General features: G+C 41.3%; 1 protein-coding gene across 1 annotated transcript in view; it reads left to right on the plus strand.

Moving 5' to 3' along the window:
- Nucleotides 1-24,674, plus strand: part of LOC118836418 (putative uncharacterized protein C1orf196) — a 364,276-nt gene extending 339,602 nt beyond the window's left edge. Inside the window, exon 3 of the mRNA XM_036743722.1 lies at nt 24,588-24,674. Within this exon, the coding sequence (XP_036599617.1) occupies nt 24,588-24,674 (87 nt within the window). The remainder of the gene's footprint in view (nt 1-24,587) is intronic.
- The last annotated feature ends 1,083 nt before the right edge of the window (nt 24,675-25,757 follow it).

Consider the following 25,757-nt stretch of genomic DNA (forward strand, 5'->3'; position numbering starts at 1 on the left):
CAGGATGACTAGAGATGAGAAAGTAAAGAAGAAGCTTTGATATCAGACCCAGGAAGTGGAGATGATGACTTTTATTTTAAGAAAAAAAATGGCTAAATCTGTGATTTCATCATTATCAAGAGTTCTTAGACATCACCAATTTAAATCAGTAACTTAGTTGCAGGTCATAGATTTAGAAAATTGCCCGAGTCACTGAGAGATATCTTAAGTGACTTTCCCAATGTCACACAGACACAGTGCATGTCAGAGGTGGGAATTAAACCAGGTCTTCTTCCCTTAGAGACCAATGCTTTCTTAACGATCTGAAGCTGCTTCTCTTAAGAAACTGATCCCAGGGCATCTTGAAAACCTATGAATGCAAGCCAGCCTCCAGCTCTGAAAGGTCATCCAGGCAAGAAAACATTTAAGCAAGCTTGTATCTAGCCAGAAAGATAAAACACGAAGTTGACCCTTCAAGGGAGTCTCAGGTCATCCCCTCAAGCAATCTGGTAATATGTGTGGTTCATTACACATCCTTTCCCAAAACACCTTTAAAAGCAACACCTATATCCCATTCTCTGACTGTGAAATTATGGAATGAGCCTGACTCATGCTCAAAGCCGTTCGTCCACACTCCTTGCAAACCCACTTTCCACTCAGCCACGGCTGTTCTGACCTTTTAAAAGTATTTGATGAAATGGAACCCGCAGGCATTGCCAGGTAGAAGGTCCCATCCCATCAATTACGGTGGCTCGGCGGCGGCTCTCCTCATCCAGGAAAAATGGAGGGTGAAGAATTTAATTGCCACTGCTCTGCTCACTGCTTAGCTTATTCCTGGGTTTATTTATTTGTTTGTTTGTTTGTTTAGCTCATTATAGAAAGGCCTTACCTGTGCTAACATTGTAAGATAAGTTTTTTAATTTAATTTTTTTTTCAATTAAAAAGAGTTCATTTTCTCTCAGCCCCACCACCCCCATTGGAAAAGGAAAAAGAAGAAAAAAGAAAAGGAAGACTCCTTCCTATTTTTTAAAGAGGCATAGTTAAGCAAAAACAAATGTTTATGTAGCCCATGTTCAAAAATGTTTGTGACATTCTGTGTCTTGAATATACCACCTTTCTGTCAGGAGGTAGGTTCATCTTTGGTCCTCTACTAGCATGCTGGTTACTGCACTGAGAATTCTTCTGTCTTTCAAAATTGTTCGTCTTTATAGTATTGTTGTTGTATAAATTGTCCTGGTTCTGCTTACTTTACAGCAATCCATACAGGTTTTCCCAAGTTTCTCTGAGGCCTCTTTTTTAAAAACAATTTCTCCTTCCATTGATACACCATAGTTTGTTCACCCATTCCTCAATTGATGGCACCCTTAGTTTCTAGTTTAGATCAGTTTTCTAAGCCCTGCAATGGGCATTTGGATTAATGTGGAAAGCCACTGTATTTGACAATGTCACAAGAGTGGTTTGAGGTAAGACTCAAAATAAGACTAGATTCCATTTGCCTATGGTGCACAGGCTACCATGAAGTAATGAAATTCTAGAGCACTGGGCTAGGGGTCAGGTGCCTGACATTTCTATAACCTTCAGTACCCCCGGATAGAAGTAGAAATACTGACTAGACCCATGATTTCATTAGTATAGAGAATTTCCAGATGAGGGCACTTCCTCTACTGCAACTTACAATTTTGGAGAGTTGTCCAGAGCACCTAAAGGTTAAGTGACTTGCCTAGGGTCACACAGCCAGTATGGGTCAGAGATGGGACTTGAACACTGATCTTCATGGATATGAGTCTGCCTTTCTATCCGCTATATCAAATTGCCTCTCATCTCTTATATATGCAACATCATTTGCCGTTCAGTGTTATTATTCCATTTCAGGTAGTGACTCTGAGGGGCATGAGGGCTGACCTAAGAGTCAGGAGGACCTTGGCTCCAATCCTGCCTCGGATACCATCACTCAGCTGCTTTATGTGTTGTCCTCCTCTATAAACACACTGTAGGCAGACAACTGGCTTGCTTGTATTTGTATCTCCAGAGCCTGTCACAGTTCCTGGTATATAGTAAGTGCTTAGTAAGTGGATTCTCTCTCTCTCCTCTCCTTTCCTTCTCTCTCTGTCTCTCTGTCTCTCCTCTCTCTCTGACTGTCTCTGTTTCTCTCTGTCTCTGTCTCTGTCTCTCTCTCTCTCTGTCTCTTTTTCTCTCTCTTCTCTCTCCTCTCTCTCTCCTCCCTCCCTCCCCCGCCTCTCCATCTCTCCATCTCTCCCCCCTCCATAGATACATAGCACACTTGGTAAAAAGATCACCACACAATAGATGGAAAGTCACAGAGATCTGGATTCTCCAGGTAACTAACCTTGAACAAGTGATCTTTTTGTGTCTCAATTTCTCCTACAAAAGGAGGGGATTGGACTAGATTGTTCTAAGGTCCATTCTAGCACTAATGTTGTAGAATTCTGGGCATTTTGAGGTCCTCTGTAACTCTGATTATTATGATTTTTCATTTGGAGTTGGAAACAGAGGTAGGTACTCTCACCCTTGAGAAGGTAAAAAGTGGAAGGTGGCTCCAAAGAGAGGTCCCATTCAGACAGAACCCTGGAGGTGTGGGCCAAGTACAGTGGCAGGCAGAACCATACATGGTGTGGCTAGACAAGCCAGCAAAGGACCAGGAACTGAGGTATGGGGATGACACTTGCTGCCAAGAAGATATGTGCCCCCTTGGATGCAGATGCCCCCAAATAAACAGCTTTAATGTTTACCTCCTAATTCTCATTATCATTAAACTCTGAATCAATCTTTACCCCATTTCCAGGTAAGTTGAGGCATGGCATTCCTAAAAAAATGCCCATTTAAATCAGTGGTAGATCTGGGAGCAGAGCCAAAATATCTTTTTGTTGCCAACTCAAGCCAATAGTCCATGTTCTTTCTCTTCCTTCTCTGCGTAAATCACATTTTAACAGCAGTTTAATAGAGAGATGGCAATTTGAGCATTCCAAAGCACCCACTTGTCCCTGTGGGACCTGAAAAAAATCCTTCACTTTTGGCAGCTTAGTAGCCCTGTTAATTGGTTTCCGAATATGAGATGGATGTTGTTGTCTTGAATGAACTGCCTGAGGTCATTCCTCTTTCCTGCCAGCTCCCCTCTGGGAATTTATGTGTATGTGTGTGTGTGTGTGTGTATGTATACACACATACACATACATATATGTATATGTATATATACACACATTTGTGTACACATATATGTATATATACACACATATATACATATACATATCTATGTATATATACGTATACACACGTACACACATGTTGGTTGGTTGTTGTCTTTCATTTTCAAAGAGGACCAAAATGACATCACTACATTAAAATCAAGTTACATTGTGTCTCACTGTGGCTGATCAGATCAATACAAGCTTGAAACGCTCAACCACAGGTCAGGCGTCTGTGTGAACGTTTGGGGTGGATTCTCCAAATTTCTGCATCTTGCATTTTTTTTGAGCTACTTCAATTCTGCTTTGCTCATAAAGCATGATGACTTCTCTGATGAGAGCACCCCACGCTGGGTAGCCCAGGGCCAGTGTCTTCCATGTCATGAAATCAATTCTAAAGCTCTATACGCACACACAACCATAAACACACATGCATGTATACATATAATAGAATATATAATAACTATATAATTGGATAGGGGCCATGTTGTTGTTGGGTCATTTCAGCTGTGTACAACTGTGACTCCATTTGGGGTTGTCTTAGCAAAGACACTGGGGTAGTTTGCCATTTCCTTCTCCAGCTCATTTGACAGATGCAGAAACTGATGCAAACAGGGTTAAGTGACTTGTCCAAGGTCATACAGCTAGTAAGTGTCTGAGGTCAAATTTGAACTCACAAAGATGAGTCTTCCTGACTACTGACCTGGTGCTCTGTTGTGACCTACAGTTTAAGAAGTGCTGAAGGGGTCAAGAGTGGAAAAAGTTTGAGAAGCCCTGCTCTATGCAAAATGGTGCCACCTAGAAGCCCTTATACGGGCTATACCTGTGATTTGATTGGTACAAAGAACTCCCAGGTGAAGAAACTGCCTCTGCCAATGCAAATTGACATTTTCTAGGAAACTGATACTCTCAGAGAGTTATGTAGAGGACCGTGAGGTTGAGTTACCTTCCTGGGGTCACAGAGTCAGAGGTAGATTTTGAACTCAGGTCTTCCTGATTATCAGAGATAGGACTTGAACTTCCAGGGTTCTTCCTGGGTTCAAGACCAAATTGTCTTCCATCCATTCCTACTCGTCCTCTGTAACTCTTGTGCTTGTCTTCCTAAAAGACCTTAGCCTAAAAGGGCCAGGGTCTCCCAGTGCATCCTGGAAAATCACCAACCATCCTGGTGAATATCAGGACCCAGATGGCTCTGGAGTAGAGAGTAAGGCTGGTGACTTTGCATAGCCCTCCTTCACTCAATCAAAGTCAATTGGAAGTTATGTCATCATTTTCCTGATTTCATGGTCCTCTTTGAGAACAAAGAACAAACACAACGACAGCTACAACCTTCCATGGAGGGTGGGTGGGACCCACTGTGCTGGAGACCTTCCTCCAGAACTTCTGATGTCATGTAAGATCTCATGAATAAACTGGAGTTCAAGGGCTGTCCATTAGTTTTCCTGTGCTCTTCCTAATGTGATAAACCCATCTTTTCTTCTGGTTATATATGTTTATAATAATATCCTTTATACCACTTTTCCTATATGATTCTTTAACTGTAATGTATTACAGACTTCGTGTGTCTGCCATGCACTTTTATGTCTACTTGGTGTTATCCTCAACATCCATTCTTCAGAGTCTGGGGTATTCCATGACTGAGCAGCTATGTGATACTGCTGGGAGAATGTTAGTGTTCTAAGAAAGTTTGTTTCAGAGAGAAGTTAGGAATCGTGGTAAGAATCATATAATTTCTAAAAGGCAGTGGAGGAAAAAGTCAATTCATTTTGGTCAATTTGGAGCCCACCCTATTCCCTTACAGGATTTGTCTCATACACACACACACACACACACACACACACACACACACACACACACTAATAGATCTGTTCTGTGTACCATCCATCCAACTGCATATCATATTCTGGATAGTAGACATTTTTCATCCAGTTGGGGTTTTTTTTTTGCATGGAGAGTTAAACTGAACTCTTTTGTAAAATTCAGATTTCATTTGAGAGACTGCAGCGTTCTGGGACTTGATGCAATTAGCATCATGTCACCTGCAAATGAGAGTGTCTAGAGCCAGTCAGTCAACAAATGTATTAAATGCCTACTTTGTGCCAGGCACTGTGCTAAGTTCTGGGGATAGAAAGAGAAATAAAAGACAATTCTACCTTTCAAGGAGCTAACGGTTTAGTGGGGAAGACAATATGTGGAAAACTATGTACAGATGAGCTATGTACAGAACAAATTGATAATAATCAAGAGCGAGTATTCCTCTTTAACTTGGGTGCTGTGTGAAAGAGTGTCCTTGAACGGCAAAAACCTTTGGTGAGCATAAATCTCCTTGTTTCATGCCTCACTTGATATTAATAATCAGTGTAGCAGAACACAGTTTTTTTTCTTTCAATTGTTATATCTTTCAGAAATCTTTTGTCATTTTGAGGCATGTGCAGGAGATTCTTCATTGGAGGAAGACTCGAGAGTGGTTTTATGGTTTACTCTACCAAATCAAATGCTTTTATAGTCAAAAAACAACAAACATGGTGGGATTTTATATCCTCTACACTTTTAAGGCATGCATGTGATGGAGGGCTATGGTCTTCAATTGAAGATCATTTGTAAAAGCCTCCTTTTTTCTCTTCTCATCTCATCATCAAGGATGCCCTTGATACAAGGTTAGATTTTTCTCATAAATATGTTGCATATGTGATAAAGGAGGCATAAGATCAAGTTGGTATTGATGTTGTTTCGGCTGATGTTTTTCTGATAATAAAGTCTGAAATTTTGCTCCACACACTTTGTAGTATTTTCCCTTCATCCAATCCTTTGGGAATCAATTCCTTAATGCCCTAAAAATGATGGCAACTTGAGCACTTATCTCCTTTGTGTACACTTAATCTTGTCAAGCTTCCTCTTCCTTCTTTGTTTTCCTCGATGCCATTTCCACTTTCTCTTGAAACGTATCTGAGACTTTGATGTGAGAGTCTAAATGTGGTAACTCCAGTGTTCTTGATGGTGCAAAGAGTTTGTTGTTAAACATGTTTGCATGTACTTTCTATTTTTTTCTGTCTACTGCTCTTCCAGTTTCATCCTTAAATGGCCTCAGGATGACTCTTTTTGGTTCTTTTTCAAAACTTCTTTTCACCTTGTTTTTCCCTCCACTGCTTATCAATGTTTTTTTGAGATTATGCTGCACATAATCTTCCACCATCCCTCTTTGTAGGGTGTTAGCTGGTGTTGCCCTTGGCTGCCATATCTCTGTTTGACAAGGAGATTAAGTGTTTGCTGATTGAATTGATTCTAAGCTTTTAAAAATCTCCTTTGATGTCTCTTACCAGGGTCAAATACCTAGTAAGCATCTAAGTCTTTCAGACTCTAAACCCAGTGTTCTATCCAGTGCAATTAAAATATTTTCAGAGTTTCCTATTAAAAAAAGGTATGGATGACAAAACAAGGGAAATGAATGGAGAAACAGATATCGACACCGATCGTTAACACCTTCCTAAAGAAGCAAGACAGCTAGGAAGCTTACATGGGTTATACTTCTTTATTGTTACTGTTGTTTAGTTGTATTTGACTCTTCATGGGCTGGACCATCTCTAAGTGTCCTGATCTATGTCTTGCCACTGGACTAGATAGCTCCAGAGGAGAAAGTGAGGCTGGTGATTTTGCACAGCCCTCCCTCACTTAAATCCAATTCACTTGCAAGTCATGGCATTATCTTCTTGATGCCAAAGTCCTCTTTGAAAATGAAGGAAAAATCACACAACTACAACCATGACTCTTCATGAACACATTTGGGGTTTCCTTGGCAAAGATACTACAGTGATTTGCCATTTCCAGATCATCGTATTGATGAGGAAACTGAGGCAAATGGGCTTAAGTAACTTGCTCAGGATCACACAGCTAGTAAGTGTCTGAGGCCAGATTTGACTCATGAAGATGCTGCCCTGCTTCTTTAGGAAGGAGTTAACTGATCAGTATCAATATCTGTTTCTCTATTAATTTCCCCCTCCCCTTTTTTGGTCATCCATAGCTTCTATCCAATAGTTACTTTTGGAAATATTTTAATTGGGTTTGGAATCTGAAGGATCTGCATCCACATCCCTTAGATACTTACCAGCTATTGGGCCCTGGCAAATCTTTTAACCTTTCTTTACACTAGTTTCCTCATCTATAAAATGAGAGGGTAAGCTCAATCATCTCTAAGGTCACTTCCCACTCAAAATCTATTATCCAAGTTTTGTATGAATTTTTATCTTTGCACTAAAAAGACAGTATTCTGACTGCACAAACAGCTGATTCCCTAATGTATCCTACATCATTCATAATCTGTTTCATTATCGGTTAAAAAGTAATTTCATCTTGTTATGTTTTTTGGTACATAGCAAATCCAGTACCTCCCAATTCTTTTCTTCCAAGAAAATTCTCATGATATATAGGCTGGAGGATTCCACATACAGAGACTTCTCTTGTTTCTTCCTCCCAAACCTTGTTTTTCACCATCCTTCCCACTGGCCACTTTTGCATCAGATTCTTCCAGTATCTGAGTGTATGCTGATTTTATTTGTAGGGGTTCATTGAGTTCTTTGTAGGAAATTTTCTATCTCTCTTGCTCAGCAACAGATGTTGGGGAATAAGCTGCAATTATGTTTGTGATGGTCTTTTTTGCACATAATTAGCAGGCATGCTGCAATACAAGCTGACCCAACATCCCATGAAATGATGTTACTTGTTGCCACTGGATACATGATAAAACAAACTTAAAGAGAGTACATTCTCAGGAGCACCTGCCTGCTCTTTTTTTCTAGGAGTGCCTACTGTGTGGAAGAGTCTATGTCTAGATCTTCCCCATTTTCCCTTAAGGAAGGCAGGATTATTCTCCCTCTTTCTCAAGCCTGTCCCCTGAAAAACTAGTAGTGTTTTTTTTTTTTCCCTAGAGGCATCTCGGTGGTGTAGTAGTTATCATGTTAGGTTTGGAGTCAGGAAGATCTGAGTTCAAATCTTGTCTCTAATAATCACTAGTTCTATGATCCTGGAAAAGTCACTTAAACTCTCAGCCTCATTTTCCTCATCTGCAGAGTTGGAAGGGTGGACTTGATGGTTCCTCTCAATTCAAAATCTATGATTTCTTTTTATTTTTTATAATGTAAGAGCTCTTAAACTGTGGTCCGTGGATATATTTCAGGTGACTCATGAACTTGGATGGAAAAAATATGACTTTATTTTCACTAAGCTCTAATTGAAATTTAGTATTTCCTTCCATTGTTTAGCAACACGATTCTGAGGAGTCAATTGATTTCACCAGACTGCTAAATGGGCTATGGTAGGAAAAAAATTAAGAAAGCCTAGTATAGTGAGAAGAGTGCTGGATGCAGAGCTAGGAGGGACTTGTTTCAAGTCCTGCCTCTGACACTAAGCTGTGCAGCTGTGAGAAAATCAGTCCCTTTTTGAGCTTCAGCCATATCATCATCTGTCTTTGCCTTACCTTGGACTTACTTTGCCGTGTATGTTTGTGTTGCATCCTCCAAGTGGAAGGTAAGCTCCTTGAAGGCAGAGCCTATTTAATTAAATCAATCAACTAACTTATTTTATTTTTGTATCTCTAGTAACTTGCTTGATGTCTTGCACACAGTGGATGCTTTAGGTTTACTGAAGTACAGATAAGGAAACTATGCTCCCAAGAGGGGTCATATAGTCAATAAGGAGCAGAACTAGGAATTTAATTCAGATCGCCTGGTTCCTACTCCATTGTTCTTCACACTGGGCCATGGTGCATGCCAGTAGGTCTTGGGAGAGAATGAGGCAAGCTGAAAAGAGCCTTGAATGCCAGACTAAGGACTTTGGAATTCTTCAATAAAGTTGAGAGGGCACCAAGAGCCTCCTTCTGCATAGCAGGGGGCTAGGTTTGATCCACATCTTGATTGCACAGGTTTTTGCTTTCACTGTTTGATGCCTATGTGATGTCTGTTGGGCTCCTTGCTGCATTGTGTGGGTCTGTGTTGGGGCAGTTATCACCTGATTCCCACCTCTTTTTTTTGGCTCATCCTTGCTTCCTCTATCTTGATGTCTTTCCAACTATAAATCAAAGAAAAACTTGCAGATTATCATCTGGGACATGGGCCAGGTGAGTATTATTAGAACAGAGAAGCACTTGACATTTCCTATCATTATTAGAGCTCACTAATCAAATTCAGTCTCATGGTAGCATTTCAGCAGGCGTAAGAGAGAAGCAGAGGGGGCCAGAAGCTCTAGCAGAGCTTTGGGATGGATTTGGCTCCCTCTGGAGAGATCAACCATGGATTCCCTAGAAAGGAGCCTTGGGGAGAACTGCAAAGCTCTCCCCACTCATCCCTTACTAACCTGATACTTTTGGCAGTAGCAAGTGTGTTTTACCTGCCTAACCTGTGGGATTCCTGATTGCTTATTAAAGCTCAACCCAACTAAAGTGTCACCTCTTCTAGAAAGACTCCTGTGATATCCTCTAGTTACTGGTGACCTCCCCATCCCACACCTCATATACCAACATATTGTACAACTTTGCAATGAAATTATCAGCTAGAAGCGACTTTAGAGGTTGTTGAATACAACTTTTTCATTTGGCAAATGAGGAAGTGGAGTCAAGTGACTTGTCCACAGTCACAGAGCTAATAAGTGTGTGAGGCAATTTTTAAACTCAAGTCTTTCTGACTCTGGGCAGCTAGATGGTGCCACAGTGGATAGAGCACCGGTCCTGGAGTCAGAAAGATTCATCTTCATGAGTTCAAATCTTGCCTCAGACACTTACTATCTGTGTGACCATGGACAAGTCACTCAACCGTGTTTGCCTCAGTTTCTTCATCTATAAAGTGAGCTGGAGAAGGAAATGGTGAACAGCTCTAGAAGCTTTGCCGAGAAAACCCCAAATGGGGTCATAAAGAGTCAGACACAACTGAAACAACTAAATAACAACAAAACTTCCTAACTCCAAGCCAAGTTTTCCATCCACTGAGCCACATATTGTGTGTTATGTGAAGCAGAATAGCAGTGGATAGAGGGTCAGCCTTAGAGCCAAGAAAACTCAAGTACAGATCTTGCCACTTACATAGATAAGCATGTCCAAGTCACCTGACTTCTCAGGCTTATAGGTAATTCTCTAAGGGTTTAGGTGGTGGTGTGGACCTGCATTGATACAGGGAGTTTCCTTACCTGGGAGTCCTCTTTACCAATAATGTCAGAGATCTAATCTCTGTCCTATAGTAAACAGGAAAGTAAAGAAATGAATTAATTGGAGAAGTTAATTCAGGCTATTCACTAGAAGGTCAAATCCTGATGCTTAAATACTTTGGCCACATAATGAACAGATGGGCTCATTGGAAAAATCCCTGATGTTGGGAAAGATCGAAGGCAAAAGGGGAAGGGGATGGTGGAGGATGAGATGGATAGATGGTGTCATGGAAACAACAAACATGAACTTGGACAGACTTTGGGAGATACTGGAGGACAGAACGGCCTGGCATGCCAAGGAATGTGGGATCATCAGGAGTTGGACATGACTGAGTGACCGAACTACAAAGGGTAGAGAAGAGGCTGTAAGCGATTCATGTTGGGCTTTAGTGAGATTCCTAGTATCCTCCAGGGGAACTTGGGAATCTCCATCCAAATCAACATCATTCATGGAAACTCCACGCGATGGTTTGGGTCATGTTATGGTAAGGGTCATGTTACCACCCAGGTCTCTGCAGAACGTCATCTCAACCAAATGGACATGGCATCTAAATAAAATAGACAAACAAATGAGTCGTTGGAGCATTGTCACCAGGATGGTTTACATATAGCTACTTAGCCCAAGCTCCCCCTCCTGTTGATATTTTTCCCACATAACACACGATCCCTGTTTCTGTACATTTACATGCATATGATTTTTTAAAAATATTCTTTTTAATACACTGTTTTGGGGGAAGCAATTGGGGTTAAGTGACTTGCCTACGTATCTGAGATTGGATTTGAACTCAGGTCCTCCTGACTGCAAGGCAGTCCTCTATCCACTGTGCTACCTAGCTACCCCTGTGTATATGATGTTAAGGGAATTCATGTTCATGTCTGAGTCAGGCTTGATGGAGGCTAATCTCTTTTCCAACTCTGAGGTTCTGTTTCTGAAACTGTGCTCTGCTGGAAAAGACGCCCTATTTGTCCTGCTTGTCTTTGGCTTCTCGCTCGATCGACATCCACGTTCTTGCTTCCTTCCCCTCCTACCACCCAGTCCTTTGCCAGTAATAAATCTCTAGGACTCCATTAATGTTGTATTTTTTAATAGCAATATCTTTCAGCACAACAGGGCTGCACTGCCAATGCTGCTAGGGGAAAAAAATAATGGGCCTACCATTTCATCCATTTTTTTGAGTTACTTAAAAGAAACAACCCTTATATTGATTACAGTAGTTAAAAATAGGTTACTTATACTAGTCCATGTCCTCATAATGCTTCCTTTGCTATTTAAGAGCTTCCCACTAATTATAGTGCAGGAATTGATTTACAAAGTTAGCATTGCATCTGGTCATTCATTCATTCACAGTATATATGTTAAGCACCTCTTATAATAAGGCAGCATTGGGGTAATTGATAGAGAGCTGGCCTCAGAGTGAGGAAGATCTGAGTTCAAGTTCTGATTGTGACAAAATACTGTCTGTATGACATTGGACAAGTCATTTAATTTCTAATAGCCCCAGGCAACTCTCTAAGAAAACAAACAAACTGGAAAAAAAAAGAAATTGCATAGCTGGTACCATCCGCAATACTGGGGTGATTCTTAGCCAGGAACTCTCTCCATAGAAGAAATGACAAGTTTGCTTTTAAAAATTCACAATAGTAACTGATATTTGCATAGCCCTTTAAAGCTGGCAAAGCATTTGACACACATCATCTGAATCTGAGCCTTAAAACAGGAACCACATTACTTCCCCTATTTTGCAGATGAGAAAACAGGCTGAGGAAACCTAAAATACTTCTTGTATGTGGTATCATAGCTAGTAAGAGTAGGGTGGGATTTGAATTCAGGTCTTCCAAGCCTAGCATTGTGTTGCCTCTGGACTACACAGAGGAGATGGATGAGAGCTAAGATTTGGATAAGACAGAATGCTGCCTTCATGAAGGTTTTAGTCTAGTAAGGGGAGAAGCCATTCATCCAGATAGCTATGATTCATAATACCTAAGCTCCTTGGAGGGGTGCAAAATGGAGTATTCAGTGAAGGGAGAATGAATGGGTAAGACCATTAATGACTGGGAAGAGGCGGGGTTGGGGTAGATCAGATGGGGAAGGGTTCTCGGAGGAAGAAGCATTTGAATCAAGTTTTAATTGATGACTTTAAGGGAAAGACAAGGACATTTGAAGAATAGGAACAGGGTGACCAAAAATAGAGAGACAGGATGGCACACAGCAAATTGGAGGCCAGAGAGTGTGTGGAGCCCGGGGTGACAGCTTAGAATGTGAGGTTTGTAGTAATAGAAATTGTGTCATATTGGAGAAGACCTTGAATGACAGGTCAAGGAGTCTGATCTTTTTATTCAGGAAATTAGAAGACACTGAAGGTTTTTAAGTTAGAAGGCAACAGCTACCAGCTATCTACAAGGGAAAGATGGGGCAGCTAGGTGGCACCATAGGGCATAGAGTGTTGGTCCTGGAATCAGAAGACTCATTTTCCTTAGTTCAAACCTGGCTTCAGATACTTCCTAGCTATGTGACCCTGGGCAAGTCACTTTACCCTGTTTGCCTCAGTTTCCTCATCTGTAAAATGAGCGAGAGAAGGAAATGGCAAAATGACTCCAGTATCTTTGTCAAGAAAACCCCAAATGAGGTCATGAAGAGTCAAACACAACTGAAAATGACTGAACTGACCAAAGGGAAAATTAATCTGAGAAAAAATTCAGATTGGATATAGGTCTTCACCGCATTTTGGTTTGTTTAAATAAATAATAGCCATTTAAGAAAATGTCAGTGTAACCTTGTGTTTTTCTTATCAGTTCTCTACTTGGAATCCATGGTCAGTGAACTTGTTTTAAGAATAAAATAATAAAAATAACAATAGCAATACATAATAACTGTAATATATATGTATATATATGTGTGTGTGTATATATGTATATATATGTATATATATATGTGTATATATATGTATACATATATATATATATATATGTCTGCTGTGTGTTGGGGACTGTGCTAAGTACTTTACAAGTATCTCATTTGGTCCTGCTAACACCCAGGGAGGTAAATGCTTTTATGATCCCTATTTTATGGTTGAGAAGATTGAAGCAAACAGAGATTAAGTGACTTGCCCAGGATCACATAGTTAGGAAGTATCTGAAGCAGGATTTGAATTCAGGTGTTACTGACTCAAGACCCAGAGTTCTATTCATGGCACCACCTGGGGGCAGGGTGGGAGGGTGGGGGATGGAGGGAAGAGACAGAGAGAGACAGAGACAGAGAGAGGGGGGAGAGAGAGAGAAAGAGAGAGAGAGATAGAGCGATAGAGAGAGGGAGAAATAGAGAGAGGGAGAGAGAGAGAGAGAGAGAGAGAGAGAGAGATTTTTATTGGTACTCTACGTTGGACACAATGAACTGCCAGTTTTGATATTATTTGCATGTTAATTACTAGAAGTTCTAACTACCTTTTGATTTCCTTATCTTATAGAAATTATTCTGATTATTTAAAATTCTGAGCCTCCATGAAATTTGGAGACTTACAGCTTGTGTCTTTTATGTTTCTGTCAGACCTTGTTCTTCAGTATTCTCAGGGATTAAAGAACAAACAAACCCGTCCTGAAAATTAGTTATATTAATAATCACCAGTCACATTAACGCAAGTTTCTAATGGTTGTTTAAAAATAAATCCATCTTACAACAGTTTCTAAACCAAGTCTTAGAACTAATGGCTTATATTTGGCAAGATTCAATAAAGGGTAACATCTCAAGTTCCCCATCCTATGGAATCTGTGAGGCTCCTCTCCCCACCCCCACACAGTTAAGCAGTCACTCTGAGAATGGGAAAGGCAGAAGGAAAGTCATTTGACTACTCTGCCCTTTGATATTCTCAGCTGGAAGACAAGGCTGTTGGAGGAGATAGCCCCTAAGGTCCCTTCCAACTCTCAGACTATGATGCCATGATGTCTATGTGCCAGAAACATGTCACAACCCAGTCCCAATTTATTCAGGACTGGGTGGTTGAAAGGAAGCACGGTGAGCGGGGATGAGCATTGCATTAGGAGTCAGACTTCAGTTCAAACCCCATTTCTGTCAATTATCTTTTGTGTGACCTTTGGATGAGATACTTCCCTTTCTGGGATTTAGTTTTGTTTTTTAGTTCAATTAAATAATATTTATTGAATGCCTACTCAGTGCAAGGCACTGTGTGAGGTGCTAGGGATACAAGAAAAGGAATGAAACCTTCCACTTTGCATCTGCCTGGTTTCAACTTCATGGAATAAGATGTCCTTCCCAAGATAAGCTAATAATTTCTAAATTCACTATTGTTGTTGAGTCATGCCCTACTCTTTGTGACCCCACTTGGAGTTTTCTTGGCAGACATACTGGAGTGGTTCTCCATTTACTTCTTGGGCTCATTTTACAGATGAGGAAACTGAGGTAAACAGGGTGAAGTGACTTGCCCAGGATCACACAGCTAGTAAGTGTCCAAGGCTAGATTTGAACCCAGGACTTCCTTCCTTCCTGCCACTCCTTCCTGCCTCCTTTTGTGTGTTGAATTCTCCCCTTCCTAATTGGATTGTAAGCTCCTTGAGAACAGGGACCATTTCTAAAATTATTATTATTAACTGTGTCCCCTGCACTTAGTGCAGTGCCTGGTACATAGTAGGCACTTAAATGTTTATTGGATTGGATTGGGAATGATCCTTGCTCTCAAGGAACTTATGTTCTACTTGAGACATAGGGTATGGAGGGAATTCTATAGTTGCAGAGATAAGTCAAGTCAAGAAACATTTATTAAGTGCCTACTATGTGCCAGGCACTGTGCTAAGCACTATGGATACAAAGAAAGGTGAAAACAAAACAAAACAAAACAAGTCCCTGCTCTCAAGGAACCCCCCAGGCTAATGGGGGAGACAACATGCAAACAATTACATGCAAACAAGATATATACAGGGCAAATTGGGGGTAACTCAGAGAATTCTCTAAGACTAAAGAGCACTAAGAAAGGCTTCTTGCAGAAGGTGGGATTTTATCTGGGTTTGAAGAAAGACATGGAAGCAAGGAGTTGGAAATGAGGAGGGAGAGAGTTCCAGGCATGAGGGTCATTGGGGAAAATGCCCCAGCTGGAAAATGGAGCTTCTTAGTCAAGAGATGGAAAGGAGGCCAGTGTCACTGGAGTAGCATATACAAAGTCACACACACTTCGGGAGGGAGAGAACACCAGCTCCTGGGCGAGGGAGCTCCCCTCCCCTGAGGAAGGGGAGATTAAGGAAAGGAGATGTTGGAGGTGATATCTGAGTTGTGTTTTGAAGGAAGCTTGGGATTCTAAGAGGTCAAAGTGATGAGGGAATATATTCCAAGCACCAGTGTGAAGGCAGAGTGTCAGGACATGGAATGTTACGAATGGAGGAAAGCTATCAGGCAGTTTGACTAAAATGGAGAGTGGATGAAGAGGACTAATATGAAATGATAAGAAAGGTAGGTAGGAACCAGATTGTGAAGGCCATTAAATGCTAGGCTCAGCCTCTTGCATTTTATTTCAAAGACAGTTCATCAGGAGAAGAGGTATTCCCTCCCCAGGGCAGATTATAGCTTATCTACACATCCTTCTCCTCGGCAACTGCAATCCATATCTTTCTATAATCTTCAACAGAGGTTCTACACACAGACTAGTGAAGGCCTTCCTCTAACCCTTTTCATATTTCTTGGAATCCATCAGAGTCCATTTATTATCCTTTGCCATGGCCATGTGGACAGTATCATCCGCTTGCCTGTGTCCTTGATGATGCCTTTCATGCATCTTTTTGAGCACAAGTCATGGTTGGCAATATGCCACAGCCCACTTATGCCCACATGGCTCTTCCCATTGCCCTTTGAATCACCTGCACTTGTGATTCTGCTGAGATCCTGGGGTTCGATTGCTTGTGGTCATACACCGCCATCCATTCTGAGGATATGGGCTTTTGTGGCAGCAAGCAATTTGGGATCATTGAAAGGACTGGACAGCTTCCCAAATGAGATGCAGCTGCATCTCCTCCTCTTTGGACTCATACTTATGAATATGTGCAGTGTTTTAGATTAAATTTGATTCAATAAGCATTTTTAAGTGCCTACTATGTGCCAGACCTCATGCTAGGTACTGGAGATACAAAAACAAGGATGAAGCAGTCCTGTCCTCAAGGAGATTCCCTTCTACTATATGTTACATATTATAAATGAAGATTATATATCTAATGCTCAGATTGAATATTACTCAGAGAATCGATCTCTCCTTTCTCTCTCCCCCTCCGTCTTCCTCTCCCTCTCTCCTTCTCTCCCCTCCCTTTCTCCTTCTCTCTCTCTCTCTCTCTCTCTCTCCCTTCCTTCTTCTATTAGAAATAAATAAGTAATAAATAAATAAATAAATAATTTTCAAGCACCTACATGTGCCTGGCATTGTGCTAGCTGCCGGGAATATGAAAATGAAATGAAAATGAATCAAATGAAAAACACTAGCTGCTGCCAAGGAACTTCTATTCTACTGGGAGTTACAAGATGCCGCAGAGAAGTGGACCCTAAATAGACACTTTGTCCCACCTTCCTCATCTTGCTCTGCTGGCTCCATTTTCCCATGGGAAACATTTCATTCACTTACTTTCGGATTCTAGATTCACATCATGAAGTCGCCTATCAGACCTGCACTGAAAACGAACACAAAAGAATATATTTTCTTTCTATCTTTTTTTAAGGAAGATAAAATGCCTGGGCTGTTGATTTCATTCAAGACCATGTTGTGCCTAATGACATCATTAGTATTTGTTACAGGAGTCAGGTTTGCAAACCATTTCCCTAAAAGTGCCCCTGACAGTCCCTTGTTGCTTCCATGGACTGGAAAGGAGAGAATTGATGAGTGCACTGGCCCTACCATCCTAGTCTGTTTGGGGAAATGATGGGTTAGGACTTAAGAATTGAATGATGATAAAAGGAAGCCTTTAAAGATCCAGTTACACATTAGAACTTACATTCTTTTGTCCCAAATGCTCTAAAAATTCATTTTCAACCATTTCAATATGCATATGCATATTCTTATATGTGTGTCTGAATGTGTGTGTATGGGCATAAACACACATATATGCCTAGGGAGGCAATTCTATTTTTCTATTCTAATTATTTCTGCTATGTAGGCCATAAATTCTGCCATTTTTTTTTCTTTCAAGACTATAATTTGTCTCTTGAACTGTATGGCAACATCTTGTCTCAGTTCCATGCTTTCTCAAGAATCCACAGAGTTTTCTGTTTCATCAGCTGTTGGTTCAATTTCCTTGGACTTACAATATTGATTTAGAGATTTTTGTAAGCATTTAGATGTCTTGGTAGCCATCTTTCCTTCTGATCTTAGTCAACAAGCGTTTATTAAAGACTTACTATGTGACAGTCAGTAGACTGAGTGCTGGAAATGTAAATACCAGCAAAAAGAAAGGCAGTCTCTGCTGTCGAGAATATTGTTAACACCAAAAGGAAGCTGACCAGCAGAGGAGAAGGGAGCAGAGGGAGAAGGTATCTGTGTGGGGTCATGACAGAGAAGCCTGGAGATTTTACTCTAAGACTTTTGGATTTCTCTGCTTGTGCTCCAGGGTTTTTAAGCATTTTCTTCCTCCTTAGATCTTTGATTGTTTTAATCTTTTCCCCCTGACATTCCCCTATGGTTCCCTTTCCAATTTCTCCTTTGATGGTGGGTTTGCTTCTGGGGACTAGACCTGAGAGCTGTCTCAACCCCCTCCTACATTAGCAAATTCATATTTCTCTGTCCCCAGTCCCATCCCAAGTGACATCTGTGGGGACTAGGTTGGCCTCAGCTAGATGCCAGTCTTCTTTCCTTCAGGCCAAGTGCAGCCCCATACACTGGCACCCCGAACCAATTCCTTTAGCTCTTTAGTTCTCTGGCTGAGTCCAGAGGAGTCCCATCTTTCTCTACCTCTCCCCTCCTCTGCAAATGGCTGCAAATAAATGAAGTCCTCTGCTTGCTGCAAGAAGCAACGGCAGCTACAGCAGGGAAATTTCTGAGAGGATCCCAGAACGTGAGAAGTGTGGGGGGATACTAACTGAGCTCAAGGGGGATTAGCACTGTTTGCTGTTAATTCATAAGGCATAATTCAAGATGAAATATTGTTTTGTAGGCTCCTTGGTGTTTTAGCCTACCAAAAGAAGACAGCTATAATTATTCTTTTTTTGGTGAATAATTCCTCTTTTGAGGAGTTCTGAGAATTAAAAGGACATTTTGTCCAGCCTGCCATCTTGCTGGTCACATGACCCAAGATTTCAAGAGCTCACATTCCAATGAGTGGAGTTAACATGTAAGCAATAGGAAAATAAAAGATATAGATAGAATAATAGAGATTGAAATAGAGTGGAGGTAGAAATAGAGTAGAGACAGAGATAGATTAGAGACAGATAGAGATAGAGTAGAGACAGAGAGTCGAGATAGAGACAGAGACTAGAGACAGAGATAGAGAGAGAGTAGCGACAGACATAGTAAATTACCTTCCATATGTATACGTATATGTACAGCAACACACCACATACACATGTATGCCTAGGAACACATAGAGATAGAGTACTAAGATATAGAAGGTAATCTCAGCTGGAGGGATCAGGAAAGTCCTCCTCCAGAAAGTGGGATTTGGGTTCAAACCTGAAGGAAGCCACGAAAGCTCAGACGAGCAAGGAGAGCATTTCAGACCCTACAAGTTCTCATAAGGTCGCTTCATGCACTAAATCCTAGGAAACCCCATAACGTTCATAACTTGCTACATTTGACCAGGATTCTTTATCCCTTTATGGCTCAGTGAGTGTATCCATTGTTTAGCTAGCCTTGCTCACCTGCCTGAATTCTGTGTCATGCAAAGGGCTCTTGTGTCTAGTCTGAGGAAGACAAAGCCTCTCCTCCTCCTCTTTCTTCTCTTCTTCTTCTTCCTCTTTTTCCTCCTCCTCTTCCTCACTTTCCTCTTCCTCTTCATCCTTTCCTCTTCTTCCTTCTCATTCTCCTCCTCCTCTTCCTCTTTGTCCTCTTTTTTGTCTTCCTCTCCCTCTGCCTCCTCTTCCTCATTTTCTTCCTCCTCCTCTTCATTTTCTTCCTTTTCCTCATCCTCTTCCCCCTCAATCTCCTACTCCTTTTTGTCCTCTTTTTCCTCTTCCTCCTCCTCTTCCTCATTTTCCTCTTCTTCTTCCTTTTTCTCCTCTTCCTTTCTTGTAGAGGTGCAATTAGTAATTTTGGTGCTAGGACAAAACCAAATGAAAAGTACCCTCCTATACTGAGAGTCTGGTTAAGCTTCCCTGCAGGGTAACCATTGGTGTACCATTTAGTAACTTCCTAATAAACTAATTATTCCTGCTAACAAAGTGCTGAGTTCAGTTGTTTCTAAGATGCTGAAGGGACTACAAGTGCCCAAAACATCTATAAATTTTGGTGCTTTGGGAAAAAGTCCAGGCAGCCTTGTCCTAGCTATAGTTTGATGGCTTTGTGCTGAGAATCCTGATTCAGTAGGATTGTAGAGATCTGGGATTTTCTTGTCTTTACTATCTGAGGGTCTCAGTCTGTGTTAGGTAGAATGGGCCAGTGGAGTTTAAAGGCTGGGAGTGAAGAGGCCTGGATTCTAGTCTCTGCTATCTTACCCACTGCTTGAGAGGCTCTGAGCACACCTCACACTCCCATGATTCACAGCTGTCAAAGGACTTGCTTCGGAGTTGATAGTGGGACAGTTATTATTATTCACCATTTTATAGAGAAGGAACCTAAGACAGGGTTTTAAGTGATTTTTGCCAAGGTCATCTAGCTAATGGGGCAAGTAGGTGGTTTAGTGTTTAGAGCACTAGATCTGGAGTCAGGAGGACCTGAATTCAAATCCAGCCTCAGATACTTACTAGCTGTATGACCCTGGGCAAGTCACTTCCTCCTTCTGTTTTAGTTTCCTCGTCTGTCAAATGAGCTGGAGAAGGAAATGGTAAACCACTCCAGTATTTTTGCCAAGAAAACTCTAAATAGGGTCATGAAGAGTTGGATAGGATTGAAGTGACAGAAGAAGAAAGAGGAGTAGGAGGAGGAGGAGGAAGAGGAGGGGAATGGGAAGGGGAAGGAGAAAGAGAAGGAGAAGGAGGAGGAGGGGAAGGGGAAGAGGAAAGAGGAGGAGGAGGAGAGCAAGAAGAAGGAGGAGGAGGAGAAGGAGAAGAAGGAGAAAGGATAAGGAGGAGAAGGAGAAGGAGAAGGAGGAGGAGAAGAAGCAGAAGCAGAAACAGAAGAAGGAGAAGAAGAAGCAGAAGAAGAAGAAGAAGAAGAAGAAGAAGAAGAAGAAGAAGAAGAAGAAGAAGCAGAAGCAGAAGAAGAAGAAGAAGAAGAAGAAGAAGAAGAAGAAGCAGAAGAAGGAGATGGAGAAGAAGAAGAAGGAGATGGAGAAGAAGAAGGAGAAGAAGGAGATGGAGAAGAAGAAGAAGAAGAAGGAGATGGAGAAGAAGGAGATGGAGAAGAAGAAGGAGATGGAGAAGAAGAAGAAGAAGAAGAGGAAGAAGAAGAAGAAGAAGAAGAAGAAGAAGAAGAAGAAGAAGAAGAAGAAGAAGAAGAAGATGAAGAAGAAGAAGAAGAAGAAGAAGAAGAAGAAGAAGAAGAAGAAGAAGAAGAAGAAGAAGAAGAAGAAGAAGAAGAAGAAGAAGAAGAAGAAGAAGAAAGCAGGAGAAGAAGAACCACAACAACAACATCCAGCTACCAATGACCAGAGTTGGGATTTAAAGCCCGGTCACCCTAGTCAAGGTCCAGCCCCCTTTTCACCTACCCTGTGGGCTGCCTTTACACCATTCAGCTCTCTCTGCCTCAGTTTCCTCATACATAAAATGGAGATCAGAAAACTTCCCTTGTCTATGTGCCTCTCATGATGGTTGTGATCAATGAATGTGAAAATGTTTTGAAATGTAAAGTGAAAAGGAAAGGGAAGGGATGCTGATTATGGCGTTTTAAACATACGAATGTACATGTATATGCGTATACATATAGTAAATAATGATTACTAATTGGGACAAGGCCTGGGCCTGTGGGATCTCCAGGATGATGAATCTTTTTTTAATGACAGGTTGGCACCTCTTCTTTTTCACACCTCATAGCCTTAGAAAGTCACCTCTAGCACTGAGATTTTAAGTGACTTTCCCAGGGTCACACAGTCAGTATGGGTCAGGAGCGGGCCTTGAATGCAGATCTTCCTGGCTCAGAGGCCAGCTCTCTTTCTCCTCTGCCATGGTGACTCTCTTGATAGGTTGGTCTATATTAAAAATATAGCTCTTTCTTTTTCCTTGAGGGGAGGGCCCCTCCTAAGACATGAGCACGTGTCCTTGTACACTTGGTGTGTCTGCTCAGGAGAATGTAAGTGCCCTGTGGGCAGGAACCGGTTTTGTTTTTCTATCTCTGGAGTCTAGCACAGAGTAGACATAACAGCTCTTTATTTCTGGTTTGTATTTATTTGTATAGCACTTTAAATTGTGCAAATATCTTTACCCATATCTCGTTTGAGTCTCACAACGCCTGGGAGGTAGCTGCTGTTATTATCCTCATCTTATAGATGAGGTTTAGTGACTTGTCTAGGGTCACGTAGCTAGTGTCTGAGGCCAGATTTGAACTCAGGTCTTCCTGACTCCAAATCCAGTGCTCTGAACACTAAGCCATGTGGCTGCTTGTTGGATAAATGAATGAGCATATACATCAGTCTATCTGTATTTCATGCAGACCCATACATGTGCCTACCATTCACATGTAAATACCAAAAGGCCAGCACTGGATGCTTGTCACAAGTGATATCAGAAAATAATTAAGTTAATTTAATTATCAATAATAAATAATTAACAATAATTAAATTAATTTAATTAAATTAAAATTTTGCATTTCAGTTGCTTCATCTATAAAAAAATATTTAGTTGGATGAGATCAAAGATTTGGGAGGCCCAGTAGTTTATTCTTACTACCCTCATGACTTTGGACAAGTCACTTCCTTCCATGACCCCTATCTGTCTCCTCATCAATGAAATAAGGGGGTTGGATAGAGACAGCCAGGTGGTGTAGTGGATAGAGCCCTGGACTGGGAGTCAGGAAGACCTGAATTTAAATCCAACCTCAGACAGTTACAGAGTGATCCTGGGTAAGTTATTTAACTTCTATTTACCTCTGTTTCCTCACCTGTAAAATGGGGATAATAATAGCACCTACCTCCCAGGGTTATTATGAAGATTAAATCAAGTACTATTTGTAATTAAGGGCCACTAGGTGGCGCTGCAGTGCATAGAGTGCCAGGTCTGGAGTCAGGAAGACTCATCTTCCTGAGTTCAAATCCAGCCTCAGGCACATACTAGTTGGATGACCCTGGGCAAGTCATTCAACTCTGTTTGCCTCAGTTTCCTCATCTGTAAAATGAGCTGGAGAAGGAAATGGCAAACCACTCTAGTATCTCTGCCAAGAAAACCCCAAATGAGGTCACGAAGACTTGGACAGGACTAAACAAGAACGAATAACAAAATATTTGCAAAGCATTTAGCCAAGTGTCTCCTGGCATGTAGTAGGCAGTACATAAATGCTTATTCCCTTCCCCCCACCCCCAAGGTGGCCTCTGAGGCCTCTTCCAGCTTTAAAATTTGCCTTTGTTCTCTTTTCTGAATTTTAGCTTGTGCCTCTCCCAGCATTCCCACCATTTTTTCTCTCTGGGTCTCAGACACTCAGAACAAATTTAGAGGTGTTTATTTCTGGAATGCAGGCATTCTGTTCTCCCTCCAGGGCAAATGCTGTGAAAGTCCATTCTCTCTGAGTCCCAGTCCACCCGGCCCAGAGAATCCATAAGAATGAGAGATTCTGCTGTGATGTTAGAACTCTGGAAGGAGGAGCCCTCAGGCAGTTTGGAACAGGCAGATAGCAAGCTGGCTTGGGAGCCGGAAAGACCTCACTTCTAGTCTGGCCTCTGAAGCACATTGGCCATGAGACTTCGGGAAGGGAGGAGAAAGAAAAAAGCATTTATAGGGTACCTACTATGTGTGACACACTGTGCTATGAGCTTTACAAATATTACCTCATTGGATCCTCATGACAACCCTTCGAGGTAGGTCCTGTAACAAAGGGAAAGTCCCTTAACATCTGAGCTAGCCTCGAAGGATTATGAGTGGGACGGTGAAGACCTCTCATAAAGTCTAAATCTTAATCTTTCTGTAAATTGAGTGGGATAAATAAAAATGAGGACTTTTCAGCATGGCTCAGGTCTTCTAAATGACAGCTAGGCCTAAGTTTCGAGTTACTAAAAATCACCTGGCCTGTAGGAATCCTAAACTTAGAGCAGCCTGACTCACCTCAGCAGCAGCCTGGACAAATAAGGATAAAAGTGTTTTTAATAGTTGGTATTGGCTGAATTAGCGTTTCCTTGTTCCTTGTACCTGGGTAGATTTCTGCTTAGATTGTGAGCCTGAACTCCACCAATGAGAGGAAAGGTCAGTGGTGGGTGGAGGTTTTTTGCGTTGGGGTATATAGCTGAGTTCTGCCCTCTGGGCGCTGCCTCTCTCTACCTATAGTCTGTTGGTTCAGAGAGCGCCCTTTCTTGAGAGATGGTAAATCAAGACTCTTTTTTGTTTTTGCTTCTACCTTGAGAAATCTCTGAATGTTACTTGAATTGTCTCACACAATTACAAGGTGCTGAATAGGTTTATTGGTGGAGGGAATTTTCTTGCCAGGATTTCCCTATAACATTGAGCATTTCAGCTTCTATCATTACTGTTGTCTTTACTATTGTGACAGCATGCCTATTAGTAGGTGCCTAAGAATGTTAAAAAAAAAGCCTGTCCAAAAAATTTGGTACCTTCTGTATGATATACAACCAAATCCCAGCTTCTTAAATTATCACTTGAGAGGGGTGAGAAAGAACATTCACCCTTGGGTTCAAATTCTACCTCCGCATGACCATGGGCAAGTCACTTAACCTCTCTGGGGCTCAGTTTTCTCAACTGTAAAATGAATGTGTTGGACTCCATATTTTCTGATGCCAATTGCACTTCTAAGTCTAATTGTTTTTATAATCTTTTATATAATTATTATGTGTATAATTGTAATATGTAATTATACACATAATTATATAAAAGATTATATATAATACATAATTAGAATAATTATATAATCTTCATAATCTTTTACCAAGGAATACCAAGGTGAGAGCTGGACTGTCAGGACAAATGGCAGTGTTTCCTCTCTGCAGATTTGGCCAGAAGGAGCCGTGGATCCTGACGTCTTCTCCAAAGATGTACTTTACTTGAAACAAAGCTGTTGTTCCATTCTCCAATGAGCTTGGGTGAATTTGATATTCACTGACGTCCTTCTAGTGGCCATCACTCCCTTTCAGCAATAGCTGCCTCTCCAACTTCTCTGAATTCCCCATTAAGATGCTGTGGTAGGCTAAGTGAAAAAATCATTTAGTGCAATCAATTCATTTCAGTGTCCCAAATGGTCTGAGCGTCAGGAGCATGCACACTTGCAGCTGCTGCTGTGGTCTACCTCCTGTCACAGGCAAAAACAAATGACCCTCTCCTTTCCCCTCACCCCCCACCCCCAACCTGTATTGCCTGCATGACAGGGGATCAATCACTCTCCTCCAAAATGGGAAATAGAACCAGCATTTGAGCATCTTGCAAATTAAACTTTTAATAGAAACCCAATGAAGATGGCTTCACGCATTTATATTAAGAGCTTATTCTTTTTAAGGGGAGGGGGGCATAGGAGTTGGGGCATGGTGAATTTCCATTGTTCTCTAATTTGCCTTTTGAGATACTTGTGGGTTTTGCCAGGCTTGGCATCACTCTTCCCTTTGACATCTGGTATATCTCTGAATGTTCCTGTTTTGTGATTTGCTTTGTTTAATGGAGTAAAACTCTGTCTTTTTTTTAATTATTCAGGTTGTGTGTATATGTCTGCACATACACACATACATGCATTCAATTCTCTTTCTCCTCCCCCTTTCCCATTTTGTTTCTTTTTCTTCACAAAGTAACTCTGAACTGATTTGATATATTCTTTATTTTTTAGAATTTTGGAGAGAGACTAGTCTTTTCCCTAACTCATAAAATCACAGAGTTGGAAAGCTGGCAGGATCTTTAGTGGCCATCTTGTCCAAGCCCATGCTCTAGAGGACTCCCCACCATGACACACCTGGCAAGCAGTCATCCTGCCTGTATTTGAAGATCTCAAAGGAAAGGGAACATACCAGAGGTGGATCTTTTTCTCACCAAAAAGGGAGGACCACTGAAGCTTCTCAAGAATTCCCCCAATGGTCAATTTCATCCATCAATTGAAACTCACATGTGTTGGGAGGCTATAAGGTGGGTGGGGTTGCGTTTTTCCTCCTTACCCTCTTTTTTGGAGGATGTTTCAA

Source organism: Trichosurus vulpecula, chromosome 2, assembly GCF_011100635.1.
Source record: "Trichosurus vulpecula isolate mTriVul1 chromosome 2, mTriVul1.pri, whole genome shotgun sequence".
NCBI classification, from domain to species: domain Eukaryota; kingdom Metazoa; phylum Chordata; class Mammalia; order Diprotodontia; family Phalangeridae; genus Trichosurus; species Trichosurus vulpecula.